The following is a 25,125-nucleotide window of genomic DNA, read 5'->3' on the forward strand; positions in this document are numbered from 1 at the left end:
GCTCTCCACACTCCAAAGCTGGAAACCTTTGATGGCTGCCCTTGAATTGAAGGTGAACATGGTGTGGCTAGTGGGTCCATTTGACAATTATAATTCTCCAGCCCTACTACTAGTCTACTACTACTACTAGTGGATGCACAAGTTAAAAGCCCCAACATCCTCCCCTTCTTATGTATAAAGCTTTCTTTTTACTTTCTTCCTTTTTTTTTCTTCAATAAAGTTAAGTTTAGCCCTTTTTTGTGTTCTTTTTGATAGGGCCAGACACTATGGAGTATGGACTTATGGAGTACGGAGTTTTGTGGCAATAACACAAGAAATAAAGGGTGAGATTCGGGCACATCCCGTTTTTTGATATATCTATCCCTGCATTCCCATATGTATTATTATAACATGACATGAACCCCTGTATCAATTTGTATCATTATAAGCAAGCCTTTGTCATGTTGTCGAAGACCAATAGACCATGACAACATCTGCCATCAGCAATGGCAAGACCACGAGATGCCTTGCTAAAAGAAAACCAAGAAATAGAAAGTGATTTTTCCTACTTTATACTTTGATACATTAGATCGAACAGGTGGAAGCATGTTGGAAAAGGATGGCTTGAGTAACCAGATTCAATATTCAGAAAAATCCAACTTCCTTTACAAGTAGTCATTTCAAGACTTCAACATCCGGATAGAACACTGATATGCTAAAGGTCTAAAGCTTCCATGACATAGAGCTATAGAAGAGTGATTAAGGATCGTGCTTGGCATTGTGGTAGGGTTAGGGTTAAATAGGCTTATAGCCTTGGCTCGGGCCCGGGTCTGGGCTGCCCTGAGTTAGATCCTGATTCTTGTAATATGTGAATATGTCATGTGAGGCATGGTTGGATTTAAATTTTACTCCAGGCCCAAGACACTCTTCAGCCAATCAGCCCTTTTGATCCTTATGAGTTATGGTTGGATTTAAATTTTACAATCTGCATATGATTAATAACTGAATTAGGTTTTGGATTTGATTCTATTCAATTTAGTTAAAATTCGAATATAATTATATTATAATATTTATTGATTTTAATATATAAAATTTATATAATTATATTTAAAACTACAAAATATATATTATATTATGAGTTAGACTATGATATTGGAAAAACAATTGACCAATAAATTGGAATCATAAACGTAATAGTAAATCAGGTTCATTTATCAAAATTCATGGATGGGTTTTAATTGGTCAAAACTCTTTTCATATCATATCTTTCCTGTATCATAGATTTTTCCATTATATTATATATATATACTAAATTCAGTATGTTGTATTTCTATTAATTTATTATATATAAAAATTGAAAAGTAATTAAAATTTTAATTCCTTTTCATATTTTACACAATTAAAGTGAAATGGAATAAATCTGAATCCAACACGATTACAACCGTATCCGAATCCGATCTGATTACAGTCTTAGTTACGGCAGCGAGGGAATTGAAATTGGTCAAAATTGTATATTCTTAAATGACCAAAGCACCCTTCGTATTTGGCAAAGCTTGACAACAGCCCGAATCAGCGCCCAAGGGTTTTACCGTACATTCAAAGGTAATTGATACCTGGCGGTTTCAAGCACTCTCATTGGATCATCGTCGTCACCTCGCTGAAAGAAAGGAAGCAGAGAGAGAGAGAGAGAGAGAGAGAGAGAGGGAGGGGATCTCCGATTTGTGTCTGAACTGTCTGAAACCCGCCTCGGAGACTTTTTAGAGGAATTATTTGAAAAGAAGAAGAAAACGAAGAAAGAAGAGCAAAATGCATTCGGTTTTGTATCGTTTGAACACACTCATCACCTTAGCGGGCTTCCTGCTGGCTGTTATGTGCTCATTGGCTTCCTTCACTGATACTTTCCATGTGCCCTCCGTCACTGCCCACGCCGAGGTAATAACACGCAGCCTACCTAATTCTTTCACATCCACTCTCAGTTCCAATTTTTGCTCATATGTTTTTTTTTTCCCTGAGATTTCATTGAACTTTTACTGTTATAAATTTCCCTTTTTTGATTTAAATAATGTTGGAACTAATATTTACTACTTTTAATCGGTTCCTGTTTCTATTTGTTTCGTTTGGGGGCTTACAGGAGAAGGGAATTCAGAATCCGATTTCAATATAGTGGGATTGAGATAGAGCTTTTGGTGCTATAACATTCCTTTATCAATGTCGAATGTTACCTTGCATGGAAGATTTATGATTATGTGATTCAGAATTTACTGCTTGGATATTATGTATGAATCAATAGAAGCCACCACAAGAAATTTGCATAAACGAAGTAACGAACATTGATACTGAGTAGTTTGCTGCATGCTATATGATTTTGTTGGATGCTGCTTTCATGAAAACAGCATTAGGGGTAGAACTTTGCAGGTTTAATTTCGCAATATAGTAGTGGTTAATGTGAAGTCAACCGGTTTTATCGTATGAAAAGGAAAGAAAATATGAGTAGTTCCTAGTCCCTATTCTTCGAGAAGTCCTTAGTGTTTGCAATTATAAGACCATCTCCAACCTCCCCTATCAAGTACCAAAAATAGCGTGGACATTCTGTGTAGCTTAAACACTTCTATAACCAAAATTTGTTACTCTTGAACTGAAAGAAATGCAGTTGCTAAGAAATCTATTATTATCAAGAACTATTTATTTCCAACTTTGTCTAGGTTTAACCTGTCTACAAGCTTTGAGAAGGTTCATCCAATTCCTGCTTAACATAGTTTGAAAACTGACGCGAGGACAACTATTGACTTATTTCTAGAAGGGAAACACTGTCTGCTTGGTGGTTCAATCTTCCTCAGGCTATCTCTCTTTAAGATGTTTTGAAATGGAGAGAAAATAATTCATTACTATCATCATCATCTAAGCCTAATCCCAATTATATGGGGTTGGCGACATGAGTCCTTTTCCACCATTCGGTTCTATTCAGTGCCATATCTACCATTAAACTATGGGTCCTTAAATCATTCTCAATTTCTCACTACTTCAACCAATGTTCTTATTGGGCTGCCTTGAACTCTTCTAACCCTTTCAACTTGTAACAGAATATTTCTTGTTACTCATGTTGTAGTTGGTCTTCTTTGCATGTGTTTAAACTATCTTCATCTACTTTCCCTTATTTCATTACCTATTGGAGCTAATCCTTGGTTCCTTTGAATAAGTTCATTCTTGATGTTATCCTTTTTAATTTTCCTACTCATCCATCTCAACATTTGCATTCCACCACAATTATTTTTTGGATATGTTTCTTCTTGACTGTCCAACACCTTGCTCCATGTAACATTTCTGGCATTATAACCCTTTTATAATATTTTGCTTTAATCCTAAGTAGTTTTCTCCTATTGCACAAGTCTTTGGATGCACCATCCCTTTTGCCCATTCTGCTCTAATTTTATGGGTGACATCCTCCTTAATCTTTCCCTTGTTATGGATTATCGAACCAAGGTAATTGAAGAAGTCATATTGCGATGTTTCTTGGTCTCCAATCTATATCCCAATTTCCACTCCTATTTCTTGGTCTCTAATCCACTTATTTTAAAACCTCTTGTTTCTATGGCATTTTTCCATAAATCTAATTTTACACTTGATCTTTCTTTATGTTCATCAATTAATACTATGTCATCAGCGAATAACATGCACCATGGGACTAACTTCTGAATATGTTTAGTCAATTCAGTCATGTCTATGCAAATAAATAAGGGTTGAGTGCTAATCGTTGGCGAAGCCCCATTTGTAACTAGAAACTTGGTTTCTCTCCCATAGGTGTTCCAACATTGGTTGATTTCCCTCATACATGTCCTTAGTTAAGTCCACGTATCTTATTGGCACTATTTTCTTTTTCAAAACCCACTATATTATCTCTTTGAGGACTTTATCATATACTTCCTCTAGATCAATGAATACTATGAAGATCTCTCTTCTTCTCTCTAATGGTGCCAAGGTAATTACAGAGTGAAAATGAATGAGCTACCATCTAGGCCTATTTGCTAGGAAAACTTGCTAAAGCTTTCTCTAGTAAAGACCTGATTATTTTCCCTTTTCTTTATCTATTGTAAAGTGTTCTTGTTTTTTCCAATAAAAAGAAAAGAGAACCATTGTTCATTTAATGGTTTCTATCAATTTCTTCTTGTCCATATTGTGATATCTTCTGTGAAATCCCCTATTTAAGATGCTTTTGCTAGAAGGACAAATTGATTGCAGAGTAGAAAATTTATGATCTGGTATTTACTATTTTGGGATATATGCTTGAACTTGTAGTACTTTATGTCTTGTTCTGCTCTTATGGTACTTTCTGTATCTTTATCTTCATATGCGAACAGTAAGGCTGATTACCCATTGGTGGCCCCAATTATCTGGTCTTGGGATGGGTAGACTGGATATGAACCTGACCTTTGGCATTTTCTTTTTGCACAAAGTGGCTGCTGTCATATTTGAACCTGTTTTCTTCCACTTGTCAGCCTGAGATTTTACCACTATACCAAACAGTTACTGCATATTGTTCTCATGATTAGATGTTCTGTTTCCCTTTTCTTACTAGACACTCATCAGGTGGCTAGATGTTAACTCTATGTTCTCATACTTCTGTAGTTGGCCTTTTCTCTAGGTCCTGAAAGTAAATCGGTTTCGGAAGCAGCTGACTGGAAATGATGAGGTACAATTCTGGTCAACTTACATCTTAGACCTCTAATAGCTGTCAAAGGCATAATGATAACATTTATGTTTTTTTTGAGAAAAATAATGATAACATTTACCATTATATATGATCACATCTTGAACTCTTTCAATTCATATGCATATAATTCTATAGGGATTTAATAGTCAAGAGTTACATGATGTCCTTCTAGAGACTCCTTGATATTTATAAGGAAATTTGGAAGTAGGGAAAACAAATGTCCTTCCCAAACTGCTTCTACCATACTTACTGTGGATGGTTGGTATTCCAATAAAATTTTAAAGCTTTCTTTAAGGAAGTTTCCAATTAAGAAAACACCTTTTCTGATGTTTTGTTGGGTCCACATGTCATTGGAAAATGCACATTTAGTGATAATTGATGGGGGTGTTATCTTTGTTGGCAGTCTTGGTGACCCTTTTTACTGACTCTTTTTCTTTCTTTCTCGCTTTTCTTTTTCAATTCTGTTAAACACTCTCTACAGGTTCAACAATCTCTTTTGACTTAGTTTGCTGATTGGACAATATCTTAGTTGCATGTTGAATTTTGTAATTATTCTTGCTTTCACAGGTCAGCTTGACATTAAACGTATCCATGAATTTACGGTCAACATTTACCTGGAACACCAAGCAGGTATGATACATCTTTCTGTTTAGATGATATCCACCTTTTTTTAGTGCTTGTGTGAAAAGAATCTTTTTATGCATCATATTTTATTATGGCGCTGCAACCAGGAATTGTTGTCCATAAGTCCAAAGATGATGAACCTGATGTAAGTTTAACCAATATTTATTCATGATTTCTGATAAAGATTTTCAGAGATGGTGATTTCCCCAACGAGGGCCTACAACTGCTTCCTTAGGAAGGGAATCTGCTTTCTTGTTGGCACTCCTAGGAGTATACCATACAAAATCTGAGTATCACATATACTGGTATACCCATTATGCAGTCAATTATATTGGCAAAAGATCCCTGAATCTGAGTCTCTGCCTTCCAATATAAACCATTAGAAGAGTGCCCTTAATCAATGAGGAGCCCCTCAAAGACATCAAACATGAAGAAATTCTTTAAGAATAGCAAAGTTCAAGCTTCCTTACAGAACTTGCAATGAAGTTCTGTGCTATATATCAACTCATTTGTGCACTTTTTTTTTTTTTCTACTATTGTCCTAGCTTATATTGATCTTTATTTAAACATGATTGAATTGCAGGTTTTTGTATTTGTTGCAGCTGAGTATGAAACTGCAAAGAATTCCTTGAATCAGGTTTGTCTTATTTTTTAATTCCATCAGCACAAAAAATGCTGCTTCATGTCCCAATGATTTTAGTGCTTATGAGGCTTTACCTTTTTATGTATCTTTTTAATTTGTAGTTTCAATTTCTAAGTTATTGGACTAGCTTAATATGTTGGCATTGTGTCTTGTTGGAACTAGATTTCGTGTCCTTTTTTTGGCATAATATGTACATGAAGCTAAACATCACTTCTAGCTCTAACTAGTTGGCCTAAGGTACAGTCTAGAATTGTTTCTAGAGAAGGTGAAACCTTGGGGCCCTTATTAGGTTCTGTAGTCCATTTGGACCTCTATATATTGATAATATTAGTTACTCTCAACTTTCTAGTGGTAGGTATCTTTTTATGTTTTATGTCTACACTTCACATTACTACACTAAAGAATATTGGCTAGGTCATTAATCATTATAAGAGACATGTTTAGATTCTTGTAAGAGACTGTTCTCAAGGCCTTGGGTCTTGGTCCAAAACACATCTCCACTAGAGATGAAACTTGAATTTAAGCATCTTCAACCATAGTAATCCACAGTTTAAATTATATACTACTAAACTGCAAATTAAATCAGTAAATGCCTAAATGGTACTTTGTTACACAGATATGGAAAGGATATGGCTGGATACACGGAATTTGCCATCTATCTATCTATCTATCTATCTATCTATCTAATACTCAAAATGGGTTACAGTCACTCGTGGTTATTGTCCCCTACTAAGATGCAGACATTATGAGTTCTTCCCCCACTAAGATGTTTCATTTATACCAGCCACCTGGTTAGTCACCTGGTTGATGCCTAGGACCATATAATGCTAGTGTTTTAAATGGATGAAGTGCCCATGTAGGTAGGACACGTGTCAGATTCTGACAGTCCATCGATGCTCAATGGACACTTTGACATAAAATTCTCTTTTATATACTTGTATTTACATAAATGAACAGCTAACTATTGATCAAAAAAAAAAATGAACAGCTAATGTACACAATGCCATTCTTTTTCTGTCAACTGTTATTAAGTAACAAAGATAAACTTCTAGAATCAGACCTTTTTTTATAGAGATATAATGTTAAAATTCAAAATAATATGGACTATTTTATACTTTAGTATGGACGTGCCTACATATCCTGTTTTTTTCGTCTTGTCAAGTCAGACTCCTAGTAACACATTGCATTCTGATTTACATTTTTTTTTGATGAATTCTGATTTACATTTTTGCTTCCATGCAACACTGGATGTGCATGATTTGGTAAATTGAGGAACCTCATTAGAAAGAGGCCCTGTCAAAATTTTGATTAGGGTTATGAAAATTTCCCAAGGGAGTGAACTTACCACCAATGAGCTCCTCATATATAATGCTGCCAACTTTTCTCCAAGATGCTCTTTCTCTTTTTCTTTTATATTTTTGTTTAGTTGTTGCTTGTACATCCAAACATCCTTTTGACTAGCTCAAGATGTAGAACTGTTGGAACTTACACACACTGCTTGGAAGTACACATAAGTAGGATCTAGTGAATGATAGAAGTAAATTATTTTGTATTCTAATTTCTGGAATACCTTTGGTAAATCCAATAATTTTCTCTCAGGATAAAATATCCTGTTTCTATTGGTGTACCTTGTTTGAAATATCATCCTTGCAGGGCAGTCAAGGCTTTATTTTGAAAAAATATTTAAAAATTCACTGAACTGCCTGTTTGAATTACTTATACCATCATCGATTTCTATTGTTTCTTGCAAAACCACAACCAACGTGGTTGTACACAAGCTTCATGTTCTGTATGTAGCATCTTGTTATATACAACCTTCATGTACATATCTTATATTCTTATCTATATTATGTTAATATGTTTACCATTCAACCCAGTTCAGGAAAAACCAGTCAGCATGGTTCAGTCAAATTGTTACTCTGTTTGACAGCTCAAGTAGACTGATTCTGTGCCTGTTATTATTTTTGATTTTAAATCATTTAGAAGAACACAAAAGAAAACATTGCTAATAGTTAGATCCTGAGGATTCTCAATTCTACATTCTTTTAAGAGAAAAAAAGCAGAAACATTGATTGTTGCTACCATTTTTTAAAGATAATGCAATTTTCTCCATTTTTTTTTTATTTACAATCCTTTCAGTTTCTTGGTGTCAATTGTTTGTACTTACCTTTGGTTATATGGTGTTGACCCTACAGCCAAATTGTATGGTGTTCCTTGTTGTAACTTAAATTATGGATTCAAGCCTTAAAAAGACTAAAGGATTATATAGGCAAAATAGAAACAACATATTGGTTCCACAAAGATCTGTATGGTTCCTGCAGACCATGAAGTTTTGCTTGTTCATTTTGCTCTAATTATCCGTATTAGGTGGGTTTCTGGTGATTGTTTACTGAAGCATATGGGCATATGGCTTTGGTTTTTCCAATCCCAATGGCATCTATAAAAGCTATAGCTTGTAAGATGCTTCTGAACCTTGCTTGGGAACTTTGCCTATAAAAGCTATATGTATCAAGAAGGCTACTGCTGCAAGACAAACATGTAGTATGTTGTACAATGGTTACGGAGGTTCTATTTAATCTTTCAGCGCATTTGTTTGGACTTTGGATTTCTGGTCATTTGGCTTGAAGCACAGAGCTGCCATAGTGCATGGAGAACAACAGCTTGTACTTATGGTACTTTTTCATCCATATCCAGGTGTCATTGTGGGACCATATAATCCAAGACAAAGGCCATGCAAAACTTGAAGCTCAGATCACTAACAAGTATCCTTTCATTGATCAGGTAATTTCTGCTGCATTTTTTTCCTTGTTTTATTCTTTTGTTGCCATACATCATTGATATGTTGTTTTGGGCTTTCGGCTCAGTTTGGGAAGAGTGCAAATACAAATATGTACAGCGCAAAACCTTATATGTGGTATTTCTATATCTTGTATTTTGCACTATACATATTTGCATTTGCAGTTTTTCCAAACGGAGCTTTCAGTGCAATATATTCATGTTTACTGTCTTTTCTGTCCAGGGAAGCCATCTTCGTGGTAAGAAGATCCAACTTGTTCTCCACTGGTATATTATGCCCAAGACAGGTAAAACAATTGAAGACAAGATGGTAATATCTGACTTTCGTCTACCTCAGGTTTACACATAGTTTTTCCATTTCCTCATGCTAATCATCCCAGAAGTTCAATAGTTTTGTTCAACAATATTGGATACTAACTTTGCTTAGTGCAGTATTTTTTGGTGAGGTTTTATTGAGAGAATTGGAACTGGGTCAGTTAACAACTCCGAGCCCTTGTTGCTACTTTAGTGGAATGTTTAAATGAAAATTTCATTTAGAGCTAGCGAGACAGATCTTTCCATGCAAACTCTATAACTCTCTTTGCTTTATTCATTCAAAGCCTTTGGTTTCTCAAAAAAAAAAAAAAAAAAAAAATCATTCAAAAGCCTTCTCTTCCCTTTATTCCGTTGATATTGTTGACTTACTACTACTTTAGTACCACTACTAGTTGAAAGATTTAGGAAGATTTAATGGAGGGCCTTAGAGAAGTCCTTTCTCTTGGAAGCTTTTGATACAGTCATCAAACATTTCAGGGAGAGTTTTGAAACTGGACAGGCCTAGCTGATTAATCTTGCGGGTATCCATGCTATGTGGATTATCATCTCCTTTCTGGCTGCCACACCTGCAATGCCATCACAACCACTTAAATAATCGCCACGGGCCTCTTCCCCAATACAATATACAATCGGAATCAGAGTAAAGCTAGGATAACTATAGGGTGGCTGTGGCTCCAAGCTGGTTTAACCACTGTCATCTGACACAATTAAAAAAAAAATCATTTGTTAGGGGTGAAAGGAATTTTGGCTGGCCAACTTACTTGGTTTCAAATGGATAGGATGGGTATTTGGGCCTCAGTATCTCAATTATCTCTGACCAATGAGCAACCGAGCTTGAACATATAATCCTGCCCGATGCTTTGCTCTCTTCCATGGCCAACAAGTGTGCAGCCACAACATCATCTATGTGGACGAATCCCACCGTAGTGTTTGGATACTCCCCTATGGCACCTAATCCAGAGATGGGAAACAAGTGATGTGAGTGGGGATGGCATGATTGCAGATTTACTGATTTACAGTTTGCACAGAAAAGGCAGGATGAGCGTGGCCCATGCTCTATAAATTGAAGGATGGTGTTCCACCTAACCTTTTATTATTCCTAGAACCATGCGGAGCGAGCTGGTTGGTTGGGGTGCAATCAAGGGACCGACGACAAAGGATGGATTGACAACCACGAGGTCAATGCCCCACTCCCTTGCCAGTTGCCAGGCTTCCTGCTCTGCTAGTGTTTTTGCGTATGCGTACCATAACTGTACGAAACAAGTTAAAAATCGATGAGATGAACTGATGAACCCACCCAGAAGCCTATGCCTATGATACAGTTGTTTTTGTGCTGATAGTAGTGTATACTGAATTACTGATAGAAAGGGAATTGTGTTGTGGTGCCAAGGGTCGAGGTTATTACATTATATCTTTTGCAGTACTCAGGATCGCTCCAATGCGATTCGTCAAGTGGGGAGGCTTTTGAAACATCGTCGCTGTATCTAATGGAAGAGCAAGAGGAGGTGAGCACAATCCGCTTCACTGTAGTAGCTTTGGAGCAAGATTTCAGCACGTTCACTGTGCCTCTTATAGCCGGTTCGATCAACGTTTCCTGTGGTATGCTGTGGCTGTGCCCGATTAGTTATAAATTTAAATATAGTCCAATTCCAAAGGATGAACTTTTTTTAAACATTTTCATCATAGGAGGGTTGCATCGCTTCCCAACTTGTCTGGTCTGGTTCACGAATGCCCAACCCCAATTTGATGCCTAAGGCTAAGGCCTAAGAGTAGAGTTAGGTGGGTTGGAAAAGGCAACCCGTAGTAAACTTAAAAGGTGAAGCCGGGTTAAAAGTTACTATTCCTGTGAGGCTGTGAATCAGATTATGTTGTCCATGTGATTGGTGGCCCACCTGTTGGTGATAGGATAGCCGGAAAAAACATAAATAAAATCAATTTGCCGCATGGCTCGTTCTACGGTTCTACCCTTTCTTTTTCGGGTACAACTTACGAGGGTCATGCAGCTATCCATTTCCTGTATTTCTGCTATCCTGTACTGTCACCGCAGGATTCATGGACACTTCAATCTACTTTTCTAAATGGTGCATGTAATGATCTACAGCTACTTAAGATGCCACTAATAAGATAATGCTGGTACCTGATCAATTCATCATTTTTCTACTTTTACTTGCCTGAATATTGTTGTCATACGGTACGATAACTGGGGATGCTGTATGGAAGACGCCATCCACACCCTGTATAGCCTGATCGAAGCTTCCCTCTACCATAAGATCAGCTCTCATCAGTTTTAGTCTTTCCTTGGCCCCACTCATCTCCCATAAGAAACCAACCTTCCCAACATCCCCTGGGGGAAAAAAGACAGATGATGCAGTCAAAAAGATCGTGGGAACAGAAAAACAATATCAGTGGTTCTATATTTGCTCAAAACTAAACCCAGTTTTGCAAACTTCATTCACTGTGTACCCTTTTTGTGGGGGTACAGAGGAATCAGGTGTGGGTCACCTAATATGTTTTTTACTATGATTTTTTGAATAGGTAAGTTTAAAAAAATGTCTCCATTTCCATACATTGAGGACGTCTATTAGTCTGAAATTTGCCAAGTGGCAAGAGCATAATCTGCAGAACCATATGGAGCCATTTTGGGTTGTCGCCTCAGCAGTCGTACAAAAAAAAATAGTGCGTGGATGAAATTGTTTTCAGAGTCCTGAACAATCACTTTGTTTAATACAAGTGCAGCATATTTGCTGCAATAATGCTGAGTTATATAAACTAAACTAATCATATCAATTTGTAATAAACTAATAAGAAAATTAATATCTAAAAGCAAGTTGGGGTATATATAATTGGGCATGTTATGTCAGAATACCTTTGGATGGGTCACGTGAAGGGCATTAATCACGTCAAAGGTTCGGTTGGAACATAGCGATAATTCCTGGACTGTTGATGCAAGTTGTTTTGTAGCATCATGGTCAATGAGTCCAACCCATTTGATGGACCCAACCCATTTAAAAGCTTGTTTCCATCGCAAGGGCTATAAACCCATTTCAAATGCAACACTTATTTGACTTTTAATTAAATTGGTCCTCTTATTTTCGTCTGCAAAATCAGATCTCTGATATTAATTATCTCTTAATTATATATTGTAAAGAAAAAAGAAGAGAATATTCCTTTTTTTTAAAAAAAAAGCCAAAAGAAGACAAAGATATCTTTAGCTTTGGCCGATACTTATTTAGTTAAGTAGTAGGTCAATTAGTTACAATTTCCTTCCATATGCTTGGATAATCAAAAGATACTGGTGGGTTTATGTCTGGTCAAACCGATTTCATTAGTTCAGATCGTAATGGTAGATCCACTCAAAACTAAATAATCAACCATACACCCACAGCTAGACAACCCAAGCATGAATTCGATTGTAATGGTAGAGATTTAGTGGGATTTCATTCCATAAATGCGAGCAAGTAAATACACGCGGCACTGTATGGGGTTAAATGAAAATTTGGTTAGATCTGAGTTGGTAAATTTGAGTTTTGACATCGGTTTTGGATGCAAACCACTTAGGGGGTGTTGGATTGGGCTTCAACATATGACCCAATCCATCTCATTTATACATCTACTTTATTAACTTTATTAGAGGGAGACAAAATGGTTGAGATATTAAAAAGAAAGAAACAATTTAATGGGTTGGGGGAGATGTCACAAACATAGACAATTCGAAAGAGAATAAAACATTTATTTTTTGAAGCCTAGAGAGTTTTAACAACGATCTTATCGAGGAGGGTAATGATGCATTTTATTAGAAAAGAGGAGATGTTCTCTGTGAGAAATGAGAGGATAAGGATTTGTCTTCTGTGTGAGCATTGAGGTGAGACGACTCTACACATGGGGCAAACTTGGTAGATCCTCACATGGGAATGGCAGAATTCCAATACACCGAATACTAATTAGATTGTAAGGCTATGTACTATAATTAATTCCCTCAGATCTGCAGCCCAGTCCTTGTCTGTAAGATAATTAAAAGCCAAATTTAATTGGAAAGACTCTGTATACTAGAATTTTAATCACAGAAGAGTTATGATCAGGATGAGAAACCCCGGTGACTGGCTCTAAATTTTCAAGCTATATATGCATATGACCAAAGGAGAAAGAAGTGGTAAAGTGGTGAAACTTGGGAGTTAGAAAAATCAACTCGCTTCCTCCTCCAACAAACAGAAAAGGAAAAAAGAATCACTACAAGAACTCATGCAAACATGCCTGAGAAACTCTTAATTTGTCGATGCATTAATTCCGATTCATGTTCTGTGTGGTTGAGATATACAGATGGGCCATAAATAAACATGTGTTTGGGAGTAAAAGCGAAGACAAAGAGACAGTTGAAAGGGTACCGGGATCTCGCACTGTAGCCCGGACGGTGTGGCCCTTTTCTAACAATGACTTCACTAGGTGAGCCGCTATAAATCCAGTTCCTCCCGTTACACAGAACTCTGGCATCTCTCTCTCTCCTTCAATGGTTACCAACTAATCCTGCCGGCCATATATACAGTTTAAAATTTATGACGGTGTATGGAATTCGTTGTCTGTCTTACCCGTGTTATCCGAATGGTCCAATTTTAGGTCATGTTCTTTGTTTTATTCCAAGTTTCCAACTATCTACGGAGTTTTTATTTCATGGGTGTGGGGTTGGTGGAGTTTTGTTTTCATGGCAGATAATTCATGCCGGGAATGGGGTTTCCATCAAGCTTGCAGATGGAATATTAAAGTTGGGATGGGACGGGACCGTGGGAATACGTCAAACTGTCAAAGCAAAACTATGCACCTGAATGCATTCCAACTTTCCAAGCGAGTTAATGACGCTGTCTCCACGGGTCGGATCTGTCGGACGGACCTGAACCGATTGTTTCATGATTTTGTCCCGATTAATAATTGGGTTTGGGTCGGTTTCAATTCTTGTCTGTTTGGAACCGATTCAAACACCACGGAACTGATTATTTTCTTATTCTTTTTATAATTTTATGTTTGAAATGATAAGTTTTATAGATAATAAATAAGACAGTATTAGTTGAAAATATTTAATTTATTAACATATAAATAATTTAGTAATTTTCTAACATTTTTATTAAGGTTATATATCAAATTTTAAATTTTAATTTATTATTTAAATAGGTATAACTTTTAGAATAGACCTGACTATTAACTGGAACAATTTTAGATATGTAATTTTGTCCCAATTAATAATCAGTATGAGACTAATTCTACCTAGACCCAACCCGACCCCTTGACAGTCCTAGTCTTCACCTCACCTAAGCAACACTGAACACTCTGATCATCACAACGTTTTTATGGCCAGATGGGCTTCAATGCATGTTCCTCTTCAAAATGGGCTTGGGACTATTGTGAGGCCCATGATTTTAGTACAGGTCTGAGTTTCTATATTGCACAAATAAAAATTAGGGTAAAGACTTAAACCTTCCTTGAGGTTTGCACAGGTCTGATCATCACAACGTTTAAATGGGATGGCGTTTTATTGTCAAATTGATCTTTCAAAGTTTCAAAATTTGAAAGAGTACCATCAGCTTTATCATTTTGAAATAAGAATGATCATTGTAGCTTGGCTCAACCTTTATACAGTCATTTTGAGGGCTACTCACAAGTGTTGATTCACAAAGTTGATCTCATTAATATAAATCAGCTAAGCCTACTAAAACCGTGAAATCACAGCCTTGGGTAGATGGAAGGTTGTTAGAGAATGAAAATTTAGATTTTCCCTATGAAGCTATGCAAAAGACTAAACCTAGGCTACTTGGGCTAGAACAACGATGACATAGACACACAGTTATAAAAATATCTCTGAAACTAAATCTGTCTTAAATAATAATAATAATAATAAAACTATCAATAATCATTTCATTGAAGGGTTTAATTTCTAAAACCCTGAAATCTAAACTTCAAAGTTATTGGTCGGTCATTGTAGCAGCAGCAAGCTCATCATTTTTGAAGAGTCGTAAAAACTTAAGCCCTATTCTAATATCCAAAAGAAGTATTCTCATTGAAAATGTAAAAGTATTCATACACTCCATGAAACTCAAATCTAAGTAAAATAAAATAAAAATCCAACTTCTATTGTACATATAGACCCCATCAAAACATAGATTGAATCACCACTCCATTCTTGTTGTTCTTTTGCCTTCAATGTGTTGTAGTTATTACTATAGCATGGTACAACATTGTTGATCTACTTTCTTCAACCTCCCGATTAATAAGAACCGGTGCGACCCCATCTACCACCTCTCTCTCTCTCTCTCTCTCTCTCTCTCTCTTCCTTCCTTTTCGTTCCTCTCCATTCTTTTTTTTTTTTTGTTTCTTCATTTTTCTTTTTCCCCTTTCTCTCCCCTATTTAATCCAATCATTACAAACTCAAACCATCAATCTGCTATAGAGGGATAATATTGGGTTTTTGAAAAAACTTAATAAAGTTTAACAGCACATGAACTCACATGAAACCAATTCTTAACAAATACCTAGTGGATGGGAGGCCTTAATGTATTCCTGATAACCAAAGGGGGCCTTAATGTATAATAAATAGCAACATTAATAGATCTCCAAAGAAGCAGGCAATCCGATCATTGGAATATAGGACTAGAAGCCTATCTATTTCTTTACTCACAGGAGCGAGAGATCTAGCCAATGCATATTGGTATACATGGTAACATATATTACATGGATTTGCAGTGCGGCATGTTACTGAATTATTCAGATGAAGCTAGCCAACGAGCTATATATCAACAACCCTGGAAAACAATCTTATTAGTTGATTTGGAATTTAATTAGATGGCATATGGTTCCCTTCCCATCAACAGGAATAACACATATTACATGCATAATGATAATGAGGACATGCCACCTATATATGTATGAAACCTGGTTCAGAGATGCTCATCCTCAAAGAGACTATTAATTACTTCTGCAGTGATGGAGTAATTATATATATCAAACTGATTTAAACATACTAATGAAAAGCATCATTTCAAGTGGTTAAGAGCTGCTAAGAAGGGCCTGAGAAAAGTAGAAATGAAAGGATTTATTGAAAATTTTGTTCAAATTTAATTCCTTGTTTATTTCATTTATTTAGGGGGTTGTTTTCAATATGTATGCTTTTGTTTTTTCAAAACAAAAATGACTTTGTATTGGCAAATGTTTGAGATGTATATTTCTAATTAGAAGTCCCATACCATATATTATAATTGGGTTGTTTGTTTAGCCTCTAAGTTAGCCTTTTATTTGGGATCCTGTTTGTAACAACTTAATCTCCAGTGTAATGCATTAAGCATACGCCATATCATGAGCTTAATATTATAAAAGAGAGAACCTTACTATATCTGTGACAGCTGGTGAAAAGTCGGGGTTGTAGGTTTTTATTGTTCAGCCTACCCATGGGTAGAAATTTAGTACAGTTTGTACAATTCCAAGAGTGATAGGTGGGGGGATGAATCAAAATTTGCTGGGTGGTGAATCATAGGTGGAGGTGTGGGCAAATAAAATTGAAAAACTGATAAAATTTTATGGGGTGGACTGAACTCTAAATTTCTCTTGTATTAGTTGTTTTTCATTGTGCTTATTTATATTTAGTATTTTTTCTCTCCAATTTTCATATAAATTAGTTCTTGAATTTTAAATATTTGATACACATTAAATTAAAAGTTCAACCCATCACCTTAAAGGTGATATATATATATATATATATATATATATATATATATATATATATATATATATATGATTTATTTACTTTACAATGAATCCAAATATCAATATACACACTGATACATTTCAATATTTTGAACTTCTCATTAAAGTTGCCATAAATTGATTTTGTCAATATGTATGATTTTAAGCATTTTAAATTTATTTGATCAATAAATATGATATTTTAGTCAATGCCATATGATATATAAGTATGATAAAATTAAATTCGATCCCAATATTCAAATTTAGGAAGTAAAATGGAATCTCAATGTAGCATTTATTAGATGATATAAGGGTCCAGTTAATTAGTAACATGTAGATTATGTTTGGTTTGAAGGAAAAAGTAGGAAAAGGGAGGAAAACCTTTACAAATCTTGTATAGATTTCCCTACCTTTTCTCTACATTTTCCTTCAAACCAAACATAGCCTTAGGTCAGACCCATGTGATTGGGATTTATAATTATTTTATTACAGACAGACCATATAAGTTATTCGACCTGATAAGCGATTCTAGACACACAGAGATGGCTTTTATTTATCTATTTATTTTGATGAGCAAGAGGTCAAAATTAACACAGATATCTCATTTTTCATGGGCGGTTGTCGGTGGAAAAAACATAGTGAAAGAAGTAAACATGGTCTCAACGAAATCACATGCAAATGCATTGAAACCAAGGACATCTTCCGTGATGCATGAGGGGAGAGAGTGGAAATCCTGATAGAGAGCAGATTCAAAGGAACATATATACATTATAGTAGATTAGACTTTTCCAATTATATATGAAGCAGCAAGAAGCTAGGATGTTGGCTTCCCCAACTAAATTAAGTACAATAATAAAAGTCATGGGAAGGGGAGCCATGGCCCCTCTATAATTCAGAAAATCTTTACAACAATACAGTTTTTTTTTTTTTTTTTTTTTTATGTAAAATTTTCCCTTTCCCCATTCTCTGTTTCAATGGTTGGTCCATTCATACTTCATTTAGGTTTTGACCCCTTTATAAAAATTTTCTGGCTCCGCTCTTGAATAATATTATTAACAAACAATTAATCACGTTCTTCCATGACAAGGTGGAATATGTGCAAAAACTAAAAAAGATATATCTCCAAACAACCCATCTACATGGGACACGAGGCTTGAGGGGGCTGCTTTCTCTTTTACTTTTCTCAAGAATCAGGAGTCAGGACAATCTAAACTCACAGTTTCAACAACCATTTTCAATGTTTTTATTGCTGGGGTTTGTTTATACTTTATATGGAAAGAGAGAGAGAGAGGGAGAGACGCCCCACAATCCACATGTACATACCATTAGAAATATTTTCCGTACGTATTAATCAAATACATGGTTGACATGTGTTGTGAGGCGTGCCTTCCTCAAATGCAGAGGGTGAAGGTAGTTAGAGCTTTGATAATTTGATAAGGAAAGTAGCTTCGCTGGTTAAAGCTATTTAATCTCTGGGGTTGACGTGTCCCGACTTTTTACCAAGGAAAGATGATAACTCAACCTGTTGAGTTTTTAAAGCTAATTTGGTTGCATGTCAAAGTTGTTCTCTTGCCTACACTTAATTGGCATAGAATTGCCATTCAACAAAAACATAAAAACTAGTCGATCAAAAATTGAGATTAGGGCCCATCTCCTAGCTAAGCTCCTACTACCTTCTCTACTTATTAATTTCATTTTTTGAGTATATTTTAGAAATAATCTTAAACCAATTAGCAATGAATTAAAACGCTTTGAGTTTTTCTGTTTGATTAATTTGAGAACCCCAAATATATATTAATAAAGAAATCAACAAAGAGACTAATTCACCAAAAAAAAAGGGGAAACAGAAATTCTTCTGACCATAATGAAATATTAGCCATTTTAATAAGGTCCATGCCAGCAGCAATGTTAGTTACTGATAATAAGTCACAAAAACAAAAAAAATCAGAATGGACTGGAGTTGACTACAATATATAGATATTAAGGCTCAATTTGAAAGGATTATAAATACAAATATATAAAATATAAAATATTATATTTTATATATTTGTAGTCTTTTCAAACTGAGCCTAGCAAAGGTTATGGAATAGGGGTAGTGGTTGTTTGACAATACCACGTAACCGTGCAATGTTGACTTGACTCTATATCTCATGGGTAGTAGTCTTGTTGATGGTAGGGTCCAAGTGTCCAACCAATGAAATGTTTTGGGAGAAAGTAAAATTAATTATTTTTTTTTGGCGAAAGTTTTAATTAATTAAATTAAATTTATTGTCTCACAGCCAAATAAATAAAGAAAAATTATCTAAATTTTTCGCCAACGGGCTTTATGGGCGCTTTGAAAAGTTATAACAAGTTTAAGAGAAATGATTAAAAGTTGTGATGAGTTTTAGACAATTTTCTAAACCCAGAAAAAAAATGTGGATCGAAATTTAAAAAGAAACCAGGTAAAAAGACTTAAACCTTCCTAATGTTTATAATAATTATGTTTATGCTAAATACTAATACCTCCTTTTTCATTTCAAAACTAAAATTAATGGAGTAATACCTCTTGGATGATGTCATTGGACCATTGCGTCAAGACCCGGTTGCCTGTTCAGTGTTGCTTTATTCATTGGACAAAAAGATCTCAAACTCATCGTTAACTGCAGCAGATCGATCGGAATCTCCCCAAGAGTAACGCTAGTGATTGGATGCATTTGTGGGTGCCTGATGTTTAGCAACTTTAGCTGGAATTCGATTAGTTGAACGCTTTAGATGACAGCTTTCTCTTTTCTAAGAGAGAGATGATCCATTCATCTCTCTTACTTTTTTTCTAACAGAGCAAGAAAGATGCTTCGCTTCCTATTGGTAACCTAAAATTTTAGGAAGAGGGCAACCGGTCATTCATTGCTCTTACATAATGTGGCCGCTAATTGGCGACTTAAAAATGCTTGTTATAATAATACTTAGAAGACCAGGTAGGCAGGTAGACCAGAGAAATCAAACTTGTAAGAGTCATAAAATAGAAGTAATTAATTTTAATTGGTTACATTCTATCAATTTTCATAAACATATTATTGATGAAATTAGATAAAGGGTTAATAATGCTAGCTAGGAGTACATGTTCCTCTCTTCATCAGTTCATTGCTATATATAGAGAGAGAGAGAAGGCTAAAGGATAACAAACAGCTAGCATTCCAGGTTTACGGGCTTCATCAGTTCTCTGCAACTCCCGGGCTTCAATTAGTTTGGACTTGGGAGTTTCAAGGAATTTATTTGGAAGAGATTCAGAGAAACTACTTGTAGTTCTTTCTTTTTTGTTTTTCTTCTACTGCTACTCCCTATCACTTGCCTTTTCCTTCTGTTGGTTCTACATTCGACTTCTTTTTGATGGTAGCTCCGGCTCCCTTGGTAATCCCGAGCCCGTTGAAAACCGAGGGGTGCTAGCAGTTGTCCGTCGATGATTTTATCCTTTGGACGTTCATTCAGTGCATGGTCCAGTTGGAGTTGCTGATGTTCTTTTGTGTTTGGTTACAATGCAAATAAATTTGCATTGATGCAAAACTATGACAGTATAAATGATTTGAATGTAAATTTTGATCTATTTTCGTTTCAAATTTTAGCTTATCTTATTTGATTGTAGTACAAATGAAATAAATTAAGACATGAAATATGATGAGGGCAGATTTGGCCCTCCAGTGAAATTGCGACACGTGGCACCTCGTGACAACTAGGCAAACATCCAGGCAAACAACTTACCAAGTTGGTGTCCCATTCGGGCACCGGTCTGGCTGGCCTGGCGCGACCTGCACGTGGCCTGGCGCGGCCCGCGAGGCCTGCGTGCGACCTGGCGCGGCCTGCATGCGGCCTGCGCGACCTGGCCGGATCAGCCTGGCACATGATCCGACTTGGCCGACCTGGCAACCTATAAGACGCCCGCCGAGAACCATTAACGGCATACCCCGTGAGCTCGGTAGCTCACCAAGGAGCTCGGTAGCTCACCAAAGAGCTCGCCAAGGAGCTAGGCAGCTCTCCAAGGAGCTCGCCACCAAGGAGCCAGGCAGCTCGGCATAGCTCCCCCGGGCTTCTCGCCACTTGTAGGGTAGCTCGGTACAGAAGAGTAGTTTGGCGTATCGCAGGAAGATCTCCTGCCTGACAACCTGGCCCAGACCGACCCGCCGACTGACACAGGCGCCGACCTGGCAACCTGGCCCGGACACCGACCCGCCGACTGACACAGGCGCCGACCTGACAACCTGGCCCAGGCGCCGACCTGGCCGCCTGACACAAGCGCCAGCCTGACAACCTCGAGGAGTTCATCACCGTACCCCGGTTCTGACGGGATATGGCGAGTCTTACCGTTTGAAGGCTTTTCACCCACCTAACTCGCGAGGACACCACTATATAAGGACTTCGACCCCCAAAGCCAAAGGGGAGGAAAAAGGATGGTAACCCCTGCTCTCTAGCTCTCTCATTTCTCTCCAAGCTCTCTGTAATCAGAATGCTAACTTAGGCATCGGAGAGTCCCCGCCAGGAAAATACCCCCGGGTCCTCTGATTCAGTTCTCGCAGGTCCCTCAGCTCCCGCCGCCTACAAAGGAGAGGAAATCACCTCACGCGGAGGGTAGTCGGGTTGCGCTGCACCAGGGAGCTCCACCATCCTCTGAGTTGCAGGCTGCCTAAGAGCAAGTCAAGTGACGAGTCCACCAGGTAGTTCGCCACCAGGCAGTTCGCCACCAGGGAGTTCACCACCAGGCAGTTCGCCACCAGGCAGTTCTCCACCAGGTAGTTCGCCACCAGGCAGCTCGCCACCAGGCAGCTCGCCACCAGGCAGTTCGCCACCAGGCAGTTCGTCACCAAGTAGCTCTCCACCAAGGAGCTCGCCACCGGGCAGTTCGCCACCAAGTAGCTCATCACCAAGGCACGTCACCACCGGGTCAAACAACGAAGTACTTAGCCAAAAAATTTATACATCACAAAAAATGGTACGTGACCAGAAACGGTGAAAATGGTACGTGACCAGGTCAAACACTGGGTATTTGATTGTAGTACAAATGAAATAAATTAAGACATGAAATAGAATAAAGTAAAGCCCAAAAAAATTTTAAATGAAAAATTGATTTTTTTTCATTTGCACTCCTATACATTTGTATTAGTGCAAATAAAATTGCACTGCAATCAAACACAGCCTTAGGCTCAATATCAAAGGAAATGAAAATACAAATATATACAATATAAATACATACAAAATAATACAAAATGTAAGGTCTTGCACTCTATATGTTTGTATTTGTACTCCTTCCAAACTGAGCCATAGCAGCTCTCACAAGCCTTGGAATCGCCAATTAAGCAGATCAGCTTCTCTTCTTAATTTCATGGTGCTTGGTGATTCTTCTAGGGTCATCAAGTGGTTGAAGCTTGATGACGGAAGTCCTTGGAGACTCTTCCATTTACTTTCAAAGGCTCGAGACCTAGACATGGTGGCATTTTATCGGTGTTTCTTTAAGTTGGACCCCTAGAGATTTAAATCAAGTTGTTGATAGTCTTTCCAAGTCGGGAGTACTGTTCAGATCAAATTAGTATTCCTTGCCCTGACTTTGTCCATGCATGCGAGGTGTTTCTCCTGAGTAAATCACTCTGTTGTATTTTTTTTTTCCATAATGAAAGTTATCTTTTCAAAAAGAAAGCAAAAAGAAAATTATTAATAATAATGAAAGGCCTAAGCGAGGTAACATGAAATCTTGCACTTGAAAGAAAATCTAGACAAATTTTAACATAAACATTTCAAATAGTGACTAATACCCAAGATGGTTATAATAAACAAGTTTTTCTTCAATGTGAAAATTCTCATTGACAATTTAATTAGGTTTGTATGCGCCACCACCACTTGATCCATTAAATCAGTGATTTATGATGTAGAACAAAAGTGGTTGAAAGGTTTTTTGAGGCCTAAGATGGCAAAAATCAGAAGAACAGAGGCCCAAACAAATGCTAACACTTTAAATGGTTATAACCTTTTGATCTAAGCATCCATTTTTAAGGCCCAAATTCCACGGTTTTGGCATTTAAATAGGCTTTTTTTTTTAAAAAAACTTTCCATTTATAATAAATTATATATCTTACTCGTTTTAGTTTAGTTTTAGTTTGCGTTTGTTTAGTTACGAAGTTCTATTTCATTAAAATATGATTTGGAAAATTTTGAGTTAGATTAGAAATTTTACTATTTTAGGAATTCTATCTAGGTTCAAGATCAAATAATTTGGTGAATTGAATATGATTTCCTTGAGTTACCTCTTGTGGATTCAAAACTTTTTTTTATTGAAAAAGAGAATGTTCTCCTTTCATTCTCTTGTTACATCAATTTCTCACTATCAATATCTTATTTTCTACAAGAGATTTCTATTGTAACACACTATCATGCATGCTTAATTTTATTATTATGTGTGTACATGTTTTGTACGTGACAAATTTTGTGGTGATGATAATGATAGTATATATAATATGTTTCCAAAAATTTTGATAATGTTTTATATTTTTATGTCTATAAAAATAATTCTTATTTGTCGCACTTATTATGATTCATTAATATAACATAGAGATATACCCAAATGTTTTCTATGTAATTTATATATTTTTATATTTTTATCTTTTTAAAATTTTATTATTTAATTATAACTTCATGAGTTGACACATTCGACTTGAAATGATGATTTGACCTATCACCAAACTGGAAAGTAATTTCACTTTTGGATTAGTTTTGAATTTCGTATTTTATTTATATCATCAATTAAAAGTTAAAAACAGATTTTATTTGTTGTGTCTGATTTTTAATATGATCAATATAAAAGATTAGAGATGTGTGCAAATGTTTTTCTACATAGTTTCTATCTTTTTTCATATTTTTGTGTCTTTATCTTTTTTAAATTTTATTATTTAACTATGAAATCAATTGTTGACACATATGACCCTAAAGGTTGAACTGTCGACCCGCCAATAGGAAAACGATATCATTTTTGTGTTGGTCTTAAATTTTATATTTTAATTCCAATATTAACAAACCAATTATTATTTATCATACTTATTTTCCTTAATATGATTAATATAAAATATTAGATAGGTGCCTAAATGTTATTTACAATTTTTTTTATTATTATATAATATTTTTGTGTTTCCATGTTTTATTTAATTATGATATCAAGGATTGACACATTTGACTCAAAAGGCTGAATTATTGACTTGCCACCACAAAAATAATTTTTATTTTTGGATTAGTTTTAGATTTATATTTCATTCCAACATCAATAATAGTAGTTATTATTTATCACACTTATTTTTCTTTAGTATGATATATATGTATTATGTATGTATGTAACATTAAAGATGTTTCCAGTTTTTCTATATTTGTTATTTATTTATATTTAAAAGTTTTTATTCAATTATAGCATCATGGATTAGCCCACTTAACTTAGATGGTTGAATTGCTTACTCATTGCCATGTTGGAAAAACGATTCTATTTTTGGGTAAATTTTAAAAAGCATGTATTTTATATTGTTAGATGCAGATCTAATATATAGAATTTATTTATTTTTATTTTATGAGAATAATATTTTTGATATAGGATTCAATAAAAGATTGAGAGTTAATACCCTAATTCTATGTTTGGTTTGAAGGACAAGGTAAGGAAACCCATACGAGGTTTGTAAAGGTTTCCTTATCTTTCCCTTCCTTTACCTACTTTTTCCTTCAAATGAAACACAACTTAAGATAAGACTTAGTGAAAGGGAATTGAATGGGGAGGAAATGTAGTAGTTCAAATTACACTATGTACCCTCACAATTAGAGAAGGACTAAATTTCAAAGTAGGGGTATTCTAGTCAAGAAAAGGATTCGATGAATGTTAGTGGGAGTTAATACTTTAAATATGAGATTTAATGAGAGAGATTTGAATAAGAAAAATGATTTTTCAAATTACAATTCTATCCTTAAAAATTAAATAAGGACCGGATTCAAAAATTGGGGTAGTTTAGTCAAACAAAAGTTCATCGTTATTATTCACACTTTTGATAATAGTATAAATGACATTTTTGCTATAACTTGCTTTCCAATTATTGAAAAAAAAGAAGTATCTTTTTATCAAATAAGTAGTACTAAATGAAGATGTAAAGTAACAATTTTGCCTTGTTTTATAATTCAAACTTTAGAGATGGGGCATTTGTTATCCAATGAAAAGCTAGAAGCAGTGACATCTATTCACACTTTTATAGATAGTATAGATTATTTCATAATCATAATCATTTTCAATGTTCTACTAGCCTTCTTGGCTCTCTTTTCAGTCTTATGTGTAAAGTCAACCATTTTA

The 25,125-nt window shown here is 35.8% G+C and overlaps 2 protein-coding genes across 3 annotated transcripts; one reads left to right on the forward strand and one right to left on the reverse strand.

Annotated features, from left to right (window-relative positions):
* Nucleotides 1–1,644: 1,644 nt before the first annotated feature.
* On the forward strand, nt 1,645–9,292 carry LOC104602972 (signal peptidase complex subunit 3B-like). Of its 2 annotated transcripts, XM_088886357.1 has the most exons (7): nt 1,645–1,911; nt 4,619–4,666; nt 5,255–5,317; nt 5,895–5,948; nt 8,649–8,735; nt 8,819–8,868; nt 8,974–9,292. In XM_088886357.1, exons 1-7 carry the CDS (start codon nt 1,786–1,788, stop codon nt 9,062–9,064), a joined length of 519 nt encoding a protein of 172 aa, XP_088742483.1. In that variant the 5' UTR covers nt 1,645–1,785; the 3' UTR covers nt 9,065–9,292. The 2 variants fall into 2 exon arrangements, with proteins under 2 accessions (XP_088742483.1, XP_010265152.1); XM_010266850.3 differs by lacking the exon at nt 8,819–8,868.
* LOC104602973 (tetraketide alpha-pyrone reductase 2) lies at nt 9,264–13,606 on the reverse strand. Its single transcript, XM_010266852.3, has 6 exons — nt 13,448–13,606; nt 11,237–11,409; nt 10,471–10,659; nt 10,153–10,315; nt 9,827–10,016; nt 9,264–9,631 (listed from the first exon to the last, which is right to left on the reverse strand). Exons 1-6 carry the CDS (start codon nt 13,551–13,553, stop codon nt 9,490–9,492), a joined length of 963 nt encoding a protein of 320 aa, XP_010265154.1. The 5' UTR covers nt 13,554–13,606; the 3' UTR covers nt 9,264–9,489.
* Nucleotides 13,607–25,125: the final 11,519 nt, after the last annotated feature.

Source organism: Nelumbo nucifera, chromosome 4, assembly GCF_055504915.1.
Source record: "Nelumbo nucifera cultivar China Antique chromosome 4, China Antique-T2T, whole genome shotgun sequence".
Classification (NCBI taxonomy): Eukaryota; Viridiplantae; Streptophyta; class Magnoliopsida; order Proteales; family Nelumbonaceae; genus Nelumbo; species Nelumbo nucifera.